Raw genomic sequence first — 12,595 nt, 5'->3', positions numbered from 1 at the left:
GAAACATCAAAACTCGTTTTGTTTTGGTTTTCACTCTTTTTCAGAAGGCAATTATAATTGTGATTTTTTCCTAATTTTCTACATACAGGCTTCTGAAGCTGGAAGGACAGTAGTTACAGAAACATCAAAACTCATTTTGTTTTGGTTTTCACTCTTTTTCAGAAGGCAATTATAATTGTGATTTTTTCCTAATTTTGTATTTTTTGTGACTTATTTTGTTTAGAAGTTAACATATGAAGAAAGAATGGCTCGTCGACTACTAGGTGCTGACAGTGCAACTGTCTTTAATATTCAAGAGCCTGAAGAGGAAACGGCTAATCAGGTACTACGTTGCTCTGGACTTCTTAGAAGAATAACAGTTATCCTGTTCCCTCTCTCCATACTCTTTACGGACACCTTAGGATCAATTTTGTGGAAAGTAGAGGGCAAGTCACAGAAAAACAATATTAATATCATCAATCAACGTCATAGCTAATATTTATTAAGTATATACTGTGTGCTAGACACTGTGTCAAGTGATTGATAGAATTATTTCCATACCTGTTCTTATCTTCTTATTGAATAGTTTATTCTTCTTTCTAGTATATTTCTGTTTTTCCGGTCCTGTGCTTTACTGAAAAATAGTTTTGCATGGACAAACACATTTTCTTATTTAAAATAGCTAGCGAATATTTCTCATTATATTTTTACTATCTAGTCAAAGTAAGATATCTGTGTGCAGAAAAGACTATGTCTTTATCTTCCTTCATATATACAGTTATACACTCATTAGCAGAAGACCTAAAATGCTATGTTTTGTTCTTCTGTAACCACCAAAAAAAAGATACTTCATAGATTTGATGTAAGCTACTTTGACTCTGTAATGCTTCTGTTTGGAGTTTCCAGATGTAGTCTCAAGCTAAAAGAAAGCTTTTAAAGCAAGTTTAAAGAATCAAATTCTTTCTCATGTCTGTTGAGAAATGGATCACCCTTCAAAATCCGAAAGTTTTTCTGTGTTAAATATTACCACCACAAAAGTTTCACTTACGGAAAACTAGAAATCATGCTGCATTCTTACTATTTTGTTGTTAGTCTTCACTTCTTTTTTTCTACCATTACAGGAAATTGAGTCTCCTCCTGCTTCTGTAGGGCGTCCTCTGGATGGTCAAAAGGTTAAGCTTTCACCTTCCTTCTCTTTCTGGTTATTCACTGTGTCTGTTTTCTTCTGTTCTTTCTCTTTTACCTGTGTATCTGTCTTTACTGCCATATATTTATTATAAGTGCTACAGCCAGTATCTATTTTCATTTAATGTGAGATGAACAAAATTATTGCAATGTGATTTTTCTTGTCGTTTATTTACAAACTTGAATTTAATTCTGCCATTAGTGGATGCTGTGAACTTGAAATCATGAAAACTTTTTCATGTGTTATATACCTTTCTAGGGGAAAAAAGTGCTAATTCTTAAAGTGATTAAAGTGATAGTAATTAGACAAAACAACCTGTGGTGTATTTTTTGCACTTTCATTCATACCATCGTATTTCTTCATTCATACACCAACAATTTTTTAAATGTTGAGTAACTTATTTAAGAGAAAATCTAGTTAAAGTTATCTTTTATTTAGTATTAAATAGGGAATATATTATAATGGGCTGCCTTGTCTTCGTTGCACTTTGTACTCAAGAAGACTGCAGGATCCACCTTAACACAGTACGATGTTGATGGGTTCTTTGCTTTGCTTTTGTTTTTTTAACCAAAATTTTGACTAGGTTGCAGTCCTATTTTTCTTTCCAAAGAGGGTGAGTTCCTAATAGCTGCAGAGCTAAGGAGGGGTCCCTAAGAGGCAGGGGAATGTTCTGGGTGCCATTTTTCCCATTATTTGTTTGTTGAAATTCTGTGTAATACTGCAGCTGCTTGCCACTTGTCCTGTTCGCCTTTTGAAAGGAGGCACCAGCCTGCATCAGCTTTCTGCCTACAGAGCAAATCAGTGTTTCTCTGTGTTTTGTTTTTATGAACGGTTTAGGAACACATAGCTTTTGCTTTTGCCTTTTTCTTTCCCTCTCTCTCCCCTTGTTTGCCCCAGCTCGAAAGAGAAAAGAGACAAAAAACTCTTCTTAGGTTTTCTTTTTTTTGAAGGGAAGGAAAAGATGACTGGACTTGAAGACAATTTGAATTATCATATATGCTCACTTCCAGATTTTTTTTGTTTTATATGGAATTGAATTGGATTCAGAGTATGCTTTTAAGCTCTATAGTAAAAATACCACTGTCTTCTCAGTGCCATGTTGGAACTCACTTCCAGATTTTTTTTGTTTTATATGGAATTGAATTGGGTTCAGAGTATGCTTTTAAGCTCTATAGTAAAAATACCACTGTCTTCTCAGTGCCATGTTGGAGAGGGGGACAAGACTAGTGAGACACATTGTAGTACCACAAGGGCTTGAGGTTGCCAACTTGAACTTTCTTTGTTTTGTATAGGAGTACAAAATCTCCAGCTGTGAACAGAGACTCATCAGTGAAATAGAGTACAGACTAGAAAGGTCTCCTGTGGACGAATCAGGTGACGAAGTTCAGTATGGGGATGTGCCTGTGGAAAATGGAGTGGCACCGTTCTTTGAGATGAAGTTGAAACATTACAAGATCTTTGAGGGAATGCCTGTGACTTTCGCATGTAGAGTGGCTGGAAATCCAAAGCCAAAGGTGAGCTGAAAACATGGCTTTTTAAGAGCCATATTTTCTGAGGAAGAGTTTAGTTTCTAAAATACAGCATGTATGATAGGAGGAAGAGATACAGACTACCTTTCTCAGTACCCACGGTGTAAAATGTCTTAAGTACTCTTAAGTTTAGGGCCATCTTCAGGAGGCATTAGAAACCAAAAAGGGTAGAGAGTCGGGGGAGTGGAGTTTGGGTTTGAAGAATAGAATAGAACAGAATAAATAGGAGCCCGCACCCCCCCACCCCCTGCCACCAATAACAACAATTGAATAATTAACAAGGAGCTTCTCACACACCCACATCATTTTCTCCTGAGTGTTATTCCCAAATTGCAAATGACTGCCCTGAGTTCTGTGAGATAAATTAACTTTCCCAAGGTCAGAGAGCTGGCGAGGGGCCAGGCTTGGATATGAACCCAGATACCTTTCTAGGGGAAAAAAGTGCTAATTCTTAAAGTGATTAAAGTGATAGTAATTAGACAAAACAACCTGTGGTGTATTTTTTGCACTTTCATTCATACCATCGTATTTCTTCATTCATACACCAACAATTTTTTAAATGTTGAGTAACTTATTTAAGAGAAAATCTAGTTAAAGTTATCTTTTATTTAGTATTAAATAGGGAATATATTATAATGGGCTGCCTTGTCTTCGTTGCACTTTGTACTCAAGAAGACTGCAGGATCCACCTTAACACAGTACGATGTTGATGGGTTCTTTGCTTTGCTTTTGTTTTTTTAACCAAAATTTTGACTAGGTTGCAGTCCTATTTTTCTTTCCAAAGAGGGTGAGTTCCTAATAGCTGCAGAGCTAAGGAGGGGTCCCTAAGAGGCAGGGGAATGTTCTGGGTGCCATTTTTCCCATTATTTGTTTGTTGAAATTCTGTGTAATACTGCAGCTGCTTGCCACTTGTCCTGTTCGCCTTTTGAAAGGAGGCACCAGCCTGCATCAGCTTTCTGCCTACAGAGCAAATCAGTGTTTCTCTGTGTTTTGTTTTTATGAACTTTTTAGGAACACATAGCTTTTGCTTTTGCCTTTTTCTTTCCCTCTCTCTCCCCTTGTTTGCCCCAGCTCGAAAGAGAAAAGAGACAAAAAACTCTTCTTAGGTTTTCTTTTTTTTGAAGGGAAGGAAAAGATGACTGGACTTGAAGACAATTTGAATTATCATATATACTCACTTCCAGATTTTTTTTGTTTTATATGGAATTGAATTGGGTTCAGAGTATGCTTTTAAGCTCTATAGTAAAAATACCACTGTCTTCTCAGTGCCATGTTGGAGAGGGGGACAAGACTAGTGAGACACATTGTAGTACCACAAGGGCTTGAGGTTGCCAACTTGAACTTTCTTTGTTTTGTATAGGAGTACAAAATCTCCAGCTGTGAACAGAGACTCATCAGTGAAATAGAGTACAGACTAGAAAGGTCTCCTGTGGACGAATCAGGTGACGAAGTTCAGTATGGGGATGTGCCTGTGGAAAATGGAGTGGCACCGTTCTTTGAGATGAAGTTGAAACATTACAAGATCTTTGAGGGAATGCCTGTGACTTTCGCATGTAGAGTGGCTGGAAATCCAAAGCCAAAGGTGAGCTGAAAACATGGCTTTTTAAGAGCCATATTTTCTGAGGAAGAGTTTAGTTTCTAAAATACAGCATGTATGATAGGAGGAAGAGATACAGACTACCTTTCTCAGTACCCACGGTATAAAATGTCTTAAGTACTCTTAAGTTTAGGGCCATCTTCAGGAGGCATTAGAAACCAAAAAGGGTAGAGAGTCGGGGGAGTGGAGTTTGGGTTTGAAGAATAGAATAGAACAGAATAAATAGGAGCCCGCACCCCCCCACCCCCTGCCACCAATAACAACAATTGAATAATTAACAAGGAGCTTCTCACACACCCACATCATTTTCTCCTGAGTGTTATTCCCAAATTGCAAATGACTGCCCTGAGTTCTGTGAGATAAATTAACTTTCCCAAGGTCAGAGAGCTGGCGAGGGGCCAGGCTTGGATATGAACCCAGATACCTTTCTAGGGGAAAAAAGTGCTAATTCTTAAAGTGATTAAAGTGATAGTAATTAGACAAAACAACCTGTGGTGTATTTTTTGCACTTTCATTCATACCATCGTATTTCTTCATTCATACACCAACAATTTTTTAAATGTTGAGTAACTTATTTAAGAGAAAATCTAGTTAAAGTTATCTTTTATTTAGTATTAAATAGGGAATATATTATAATGGGCTGCCTTGTCTTCGTTGCACTTTGTACTCAAGAAGACTGCAGGATCCACCTTAACACAGTACGATGTTGATGGGTTCTTTGCTTTGCTTTTGTTTTTTTAACCAAAATTTTGACTAGGTTGCAGTCCTATTTTTCTTTCCAAAGAGGGTGAGTTCCTAATAGCTGCAGAGCTAAGGAGGGGTCCCTAAGAGGCAGGGGAATGTTCTGGGTGCCATTTTTCCCATTATTTGTTTGTTGAAATTCTGTGTAATACTGCAGCTGCTTGCCACTTGTCCTGTTCGCCTTTTGAAAGGAGGCACCAGCCTGCATCAGCTTTCTGCCTACAGAGCAAATCAGTGTTTCTCTGTGTTTTGTTTTTATGAACTTTTTAGGAACACATAGCTTTTGCTTTTGCCTTTTTCTTTCCCTCTCTCTCCCCTTGTTTGCCCCAGCTCGAAAGAGAAAAGAGACAAAAAACTCTTCTTAGGTTTTCTTTTTTTTGAAGGGAAGGAAAAGATGACTGGACTTGAAGACAATTTGAATTATCATATATACTCACTTCCAGATTTTTTTTGTTTTATATGGAATTGAATTGGGTTCAGAGTATGCTTTTAAGCTCTATAGTAAAAATACCACTGTCTTCTCAGTGCCATGTTGGAGAGGGGGACAAGACTAGTGAGACACATTGTAGTACCACAAGGGCTTGAGGTTGCCAACTCATCTTTTTAAATTCTCTGATCTATTTATATCATTTCATATTTCATTATTTCTTTCGAAGAAAATATTAAGTGTTAGAAAAGGATATAAATAATTTTAATGAAGCTTACAAAGTTTTATGTTTGTACAAGGTTTAACTTATTCTAATATTCCATTGTCATATAAAGATATTTTTCTGCAGTAATATCAGGATTAGAATGAAACTGGAATTATGCAGCTAATCAGGTTTTGATAGAGCACAGCAAACTCTTCATTGTCAATGAAGTTTCCATATTAATGCACCTTCTTGAGGTTCTAATTTTTTAATCATGACCATCACCATGAAAAATAGTTAAAATCACAACCTCTACTGAAAAGTTGCACTTTAATGCTTATTTGTGTTCATGTTTGATGTATTTGGGGGAACAAAAGTGAAACTTGCTTTTTTTAATTGTATTTTCAGTAGATATGGTACTTTTAGTATTTTTTTTCTTATATTTTCCTTGACTCTTAACAAATTTCAAATTTCAGTTTTCTGCTAGAAAAATGGTGGAGAACTCAACGAAATCCAAAATGTTTCTTTATGTTGTATCCCTTATTCCTCTTTTTCCCTAGAAAGGCTGGGATATATTACAGGGAAAGAATTATCTGTGTTCCTTAAGCACTTGCTAGTGTTGGATCCTGACATTAATTTCAAGACATTTTTCCTAGCATGTTTTAAGTTTTTATTGGAGTAAGCCATTTTATAGAACAAAAGAACATAAATGTAAAACTGTAATTATGAGCCTGCTTCTAGTCTTCTTCACATTATACTAATGTATTTTTACATGAGGATTAGTTCTAAATGGGTAAGGACTCAGTGCTCATGTCCTGTGGCAGTATGCAAAGTTTGAGACAAGGGTCCAGCCTCAAGGGTTAGTAGTCTTTGATCATTTAAACTCTTTTGACAAACTGTTATGAAATCACTAGATAAACAGGGACCACTGAAGTTCCCCTTTGGATTATTCCAAGTCGTATACATACTCATATATCACAACATCACATTGTACTCCATACATATATACAAGTATAATTTGTCAATTAAAATAAATAAATATTAAAAAATATAAATATAATCTACCTAAAGCCCTGTATATAAAGCCCCCTCAAAAAACAAACAAAACCCATGTAAGGAGAAGGAGAAAGGGAAAGAAATCAAAAGAAAGAAATGGCACAACAAAGACAGACCAGGATTGTGGGGTAACACTGATGATACTGAAATGCCTAGAACCAGGCAGACGGTGTAGTACAGGGGTTAAGAGCATGAGCTTTGGCCTTAGGCAGATCTGAGCTGCAGTTCTACTTCTGCCACTCGTTGTCTAAATGAGCTTTCGCAAGTTACTTAACCTCTTTCTCATTCCTCTTTCCTCTTCTGTAAAATGAGAATGATAATACAGATTAAAGCAGTACATGTAAAAAGCAATTCAGTTTACCTGGCACATGATATGCTTTCAGTGAATGCTAGTTATTGTTACTATTTGAATTCAGGGACGCTAATTACCCCATCCTAGAGCAGCAGTCCTGGGACTTGGCAGAAGCCTGTGGAACCAGGATGTAAAGGATCAGTTCTGTTCCTAGGTATTCCGCTCCCACGGTATCGTGAAAGAGTAAGCAAGTCAGTTTGGGATGGAACGTCTGCCCAACGTGTTGCTGGTGTGTGGTCTTCTGACTTCCTGCCTTTTCCTTTTTATCACCCCCATGGGAAAGGAGTTAGGCAGCAGATGTGGCCGTGCCACAACTGCCACAGCTGTGGGCCTGGGTGGAGGAGCCATGAGCCAGAGAATGGGCCACACCCACAGCACAGCTGACACCAGCCACACATGAAGCTGGGAAGCTGCTCTGTGCTCTCTGTTCTCAGCACCCTCAGAGCCAAGAGAAGGCCCAGAAGAGAGTGGTCACTGACCTCATTCTGGCCCCAGTAATTCCACTGCTTTACCAGATCCCAGGCTAAGCCCCATGGTGTACCCACTCTGGGTCTTTGCCTCTGTCCTTTGGAGAGAAGACAAAGAAATGAGAAGTGGACCAGTTTACATCAGGTAGCCAAAAGCCCAGACCTCCTAAAAGAATATCCCATCCCACCTGTGATTTAGGCAGCAGGTAATATGCCTGCTCTGGTCTATCAGTGGGAGCAACAGATTCAAAAATAGTAACTGGACCAGTTCCTAATACCTAGAATTCCGACTGTCTCTAACGGTTAGTTGGTGCACTCAATATTTTAATTAAGGCAGGGCTAAGATTCTCCTTTTCTACCTAAATAACCAAAGACAGGTAAAAGGAGGGGAAAGTCAAGAAGAGAGCTTGAGGACATTCTAAAAGTATACTTTTAGGCCTCAAACAGAATATATCTATATCTATATATTCCATTGAAATTGCTGTGAGAGAAATTATGATATTTATGCCACTTGGCAGTAGTTGTTGTTCCTAGTTTCTGAACATGTTGCCTGGTTTATTCTAATTCCAAAAGAAAACTCCTTCTTTTCTATCCTGGGGTCTTCAGTAGCAAGTACATCCAGTTATGCCAGATGTAGGTTTTGTGAGTCATCACCTAGAAACTGGAATGAACTTTACCACTCATTAGAAAAACAAAGTGGTACTTAAACCATGACAAGTGGAAGACAGTTTTCTACCTGACCCTTGGCATAAGTTACCATTTGTTGGTGTAGGAAAGCCATTAAAGAAATGATCAATATTGTCGTAATCTCAACTTTATAACATCTATTATTGAATACTAAAGTATTTTGTTATTCTCGTAATTTGTGAATTTAAAACATGATTTACAGGAGGCATGTCTTAAGTAGGCACTGAAAGAAAATTTCAAAAGTAAAAGCTAAATGTTTCAAGATATATTAATCCCAAAAGTATAAAGTGTAGTCAATAGAAAACTGAAGCTGAATCCTTATTTTCTTGATGCCCTTTAGTTACCTTAAATTCTTTTGAAATTTTAAAAGTATTTTTAAAGGGAGACAACTGTTTTTTTCTAGTCACCGTAGCCTACATGATGTGAAATGACCAAGAGAAAAAGAAACAGGCTGGAGTGGAAAAATTAGTTCAGTAATGAAACACAGACAGCAGAGCTTTCCTGAGCAATGGAAAATAATTACAGAAGGCAGCCAAGAGAAGGGTGAGAACTAAGGAAAGAGGGAAATACTAAAGTTCAGCAGAATATTTTATAGAATATGATATTTTTTCCACCTGGGTTAGTCTTTTGGGAATAAGAAACACGTTAGATGTTATTGCTACATCCAGATTCTACGTGAGATAGAACACACAGCTCTAAACATAGACTGGACTGCGTATCATGCCCAACCTGTGCAGCTCAAGCAATTCATGAGAGACCAAAGCAATCTCATAGCTGAGCAAAATAATGAGTAATACTGCAGCATTGCACCAACATCGTGCTAAAGTGAGGATCACAAATACAGTTTATTTTAGACTCTAATCCTATCTTTAAGACACAACCAAATCTAAACATGAATGTTTTACTTTGTTTTGCTGTGTTGCTAAGTTACTTTGTATTGCACTTGAATTTTGGAATGGCTGTTTTGCAGTTTGATGTTTTCTCAAATTACATTATGTATACAAGTGGCAAGCTTTTATAAAGACCTGTGTGCCACAAGTTAAATTTCGTAAACTATGAAATAAAAATGTTATTTCCATGTTATATAAATAGCTGGCCTTGTACATGGCATTAAATAATCTTTACAAGCTGGATGTTTAATATAGAATCACTTTAAGAATTCAGACTTCTTTGTACTATAGATTTAAACTCTGTGGATCCATTTGGAATAGAAAAGTAACACAGCTGAGTTAAATATGAAAAGTTTTTTGATTGTGTTTCATTTTAGCAGTATAAGGTTTGCTGGCTCATTTCGAGCTTCACGTTAAGCATTCACTTCCATCATTACTTCATGTGTTAATGAAATGCGATAGCATCAGCGCACTTCAGAGCCTCCTACTTACGATGAGGACTAGTGTTACAGGCATATTAGCATTATTAAAATCACTTAGCACTAATTCTTTATGATCTTTCTCATAAATAAGACATTCAGGGTCAGCCCGTGGCTCACTCGGGAGAGTGCGGTGCTGATAACACCAAGGCCGCAGGTTCAGATCCTATATAGGGATGGCCGGTTAGCTCACTGGCTGAGCGTGGTGCTGACAACACCAAGCTAAGGGTTAAGATCCCCTTACTGGTCACCTTTTAAAAAAAAAAAAAAAAAAAAAAGATCAGACCTAAAAATCTTAACTTTCTCTTGTGCACATTGGAAGCATCTTTTTTTAAAAAATGCTTCATTGAATTCTGGATTTTTTTTCAAATAAAAATGTCAAAAGTATACAACTTCTTAGTTTAGACACTTTCTAAATGCTCCTGGTCATGTATTGGTTAGTAATGTATTTAGTCAATAACACTATATTAATCAAATGAATAATTCTGCCTCCTGAAGACCACATCTTCCCCCTTCATGTTCAGAAGTGAAGGTTGCTGTAGAAGTAGGAAGGTGACCAATGATAACATATTCCTTTTTCTTAAATTTGAGAAGTTAAGGAAGTATTCTATGGCAATGTCTGTGTGTATGGTTCTAAGCAGTAGCAGTGAAAACCCTGAAAACAGTGTAGAAATGTGTAATCTTTCCAGAGTAGTATGCCAACCTGTTTACCCTGTGGTTTGGGGGGGGTTTGGGGGAGGGAGTGGGGAAGAGGAGGCGGGGTTGATCCTAAGCGTAGGCAAATGGTATGGTTAGAGTTGAGTAGGGCATCTCTCATCTTACCCCTCAAATGCAGCTGCCACATCAAGCGCATTGAATATGGCTGTGTGTTTGCACCTTTCCAGCACTAGCAGAAGCTAAAAAGCTTGATCTGCTTTTCACATATTCAGCCTCCCATGCTAAACGTATTGTTTTTCCTTTGGAGTAAATTACATTCTAATACCAAGAAAAAGAAAACTTCATTACACATATGCAAAAAAAAACCTCGTGTTAAACAAAACAATTCTAAGGGATGCCTCACATTCATCAGGTTATTATATCCATATTGAGTCCTATAATAATTTAACATATTGAGCACTTATTATATGCAAAACACAATATCAAGTACTTTACACCCATTAACATATTTAATCCTCATAAAAACCTATAAGATATTAACTATAGGTCCTATTTTACAGATGAAACTTACTTAGAAAGGTTAAGCTACCTGCCTCAAGTCATTCAACTATAAGGAACCGAATTGGTGTACAAACCCAGGCAATTCAATTCCAGAGCTACAGAGCAGCATACGAAGGTGTCTGAGGCTCACCCCAATATTAAAAGCACTGAGGGGCAGGGGAGACGTTGGTTAAAAGAGGTTTTGAAGGAATGAAAAAAAGAGATAAGAGCATACCTCAAGTACAGAATATTCAGTTGTATATTTTTATTGGGATCAGCCAAGCTTCTGGGGCCCCTTAAAGTCATCTTGATGCATATCTGTGAACACGTACTCATAACGTCTCAGACCCGCAGCAACACAGTAGCAGCTATGATGCATTTAATACTGATAATTTATGTCATCAGGCACCGTTTGATATTCATAAGACCATCTTAGGTTATACCATTTTAAGCCTTACAGCATCCTTGGGAAATATATAGCATCCCTATTTTTACAGAAGAAGAAACAAAGGGTTGAATAAATCTAGTGCTTTGGCCAAAGTTTTAGAAAAAGTCAAAATTCAAATCCAGATTACAGGACTTTTTTTAACAACCCACATCTGCTTGCCCAAATTCAAGGTTAGAGTTTAAATTTCATTTATATTATATCTTTTTCTAACATAAATGATTAGTTAATATTATCTCTCTTGTGGATTCTCTGTGTTTCATACCACAAGGAAGCATATATCCAAATTATGTGCATTCGATCCCTGAAGCAGCAAAACAAATAATAAGGAAGACATATCTCATATCAGTATAATTGAAGCTATTTGTGTAAAACAAAACACACACTTCCTTGTCCTCAAGCTCCAAAAAGAATCATGGATTTTATGTGTTCACTTGTCAAAGCATCTAGTAGGATGCGTCAGTTGTGCACCTTATAATGGGGGTCATCTAAGCAAGTCATATCTAGATGTTCTATAGCAGATATAGATTTGGAGGGGTTAGATAAAATTAATTTTAGATTTCAAGCTAGTTTAAGGAATCCCAGGTGTTTGCCAAGAGCACAGCATAAGAGAATCTGTGTCATGTGGCCTGAGCTTCAGATACAATTAATCTGCTAGAAGCAATTCTTCTGCATAGTGGTATACTTCATCTGTCCTTGGAAGTTTTCAGGAAAGGCAGTGTTTAACTGTGAGCTCGATAGCAAATATTGTGAATGCTAGAAGGAGTCTCATATCTAGAGGTATAAGATTAGTTAAGTTTGTTTCTTTGGGACCACCTCCTTCTTTTTTTTTTTTTTTTTTCGTGACCGGCAACGGATCGCAACCCTCAGTGTCGCGCCCGTACTGGACCGGGACCGGCAACGGGATGGCAACCCTTGGCGCTGCCCCCGCTCCTCACTCAGCCAGTGAGCCGCCGGTCTGCACGTGGGATCTGAACCCTCGGCGGGAGCGCCGCCACACCTCCCAAGCGGTGCACTGTAGCAGTGCGCCACCGGGCCGGCCCCCAAGGGACCACCTCCTTCTTTTTTTTTTTTTTTTTTTTTCGTGACCGGCAACGGATCGCAACCCTCAGTGTCGCGCCCGTACTGGACCGGGACCGGCAACGGGATGGCAACCCTTGGCGCTGCCCCCGCTCCTCACTCAGCCAGTGAGCCGCCGGTCTGCACGTGGGATCCGAACCCTCGGCGGGGGCGCCGCCACACCTCCCAAGCGGTGCACTGTAGCAGTGCGCCACCGGGCCGGCCCCCAAGGGACCACCTCCTTCTATTTGGTCATTCCTAATTCTTCTCCCATCTCTGTTACATTCCTATACATCTTTGCT

General features: G+C 38.3%; 1 protein-coding gene across 1 annotated transcript in view; it reads left to right on the top strand.

The window, feature by feature from the left end:
* The first annotated feature begins 242 nt into the window (after nt 1-242).
* Nucleotides 243-12,595, top strand: part of PALLD (palladin, cytoskeletal associated protein) — a 30,667-nt gene continuing 18,314 nt past the window's right edge. Inside the window, exons 1-3 of the mRNA XM_008570595.1 lie at nt 243-322; nt 2,458-2,679; nt 4,055-4,276. Of these exons, the coding sequence (XP_008568817.1) occupies nt 245-322; nt 2,458-2,679; nt 4,055-4,276 (522 nt within the window). The 5' untranslated portion in view covers nt 243-244. The remainder of the gene's footprint in view (nt 323-2,457; nt 2,680-4,054; nt 4,277-12,595) is intronic.

Source organism: Galeopterus variegatus, unplaced genomic scaffold (genome assembly GCF_000696425.1).
Source record: "Galeopterus variegatus unplaced genomic scaffold, G_variegatus-3.0.2 Scaffold618, whole genome shotgun sequence".
Classification (NCBI taxonomy): Eukaryota; Metazoa; Chordata; class Mammalia; order Dermoptera; family Cynocephalidae; genus Galeopterus; species Galeopterus variegatus.
The sequence above is the reverse complement of the archived record's forward strand: the minus strand, read 5'-3'. Positions and strand labels throughout refer to the sequence as shown.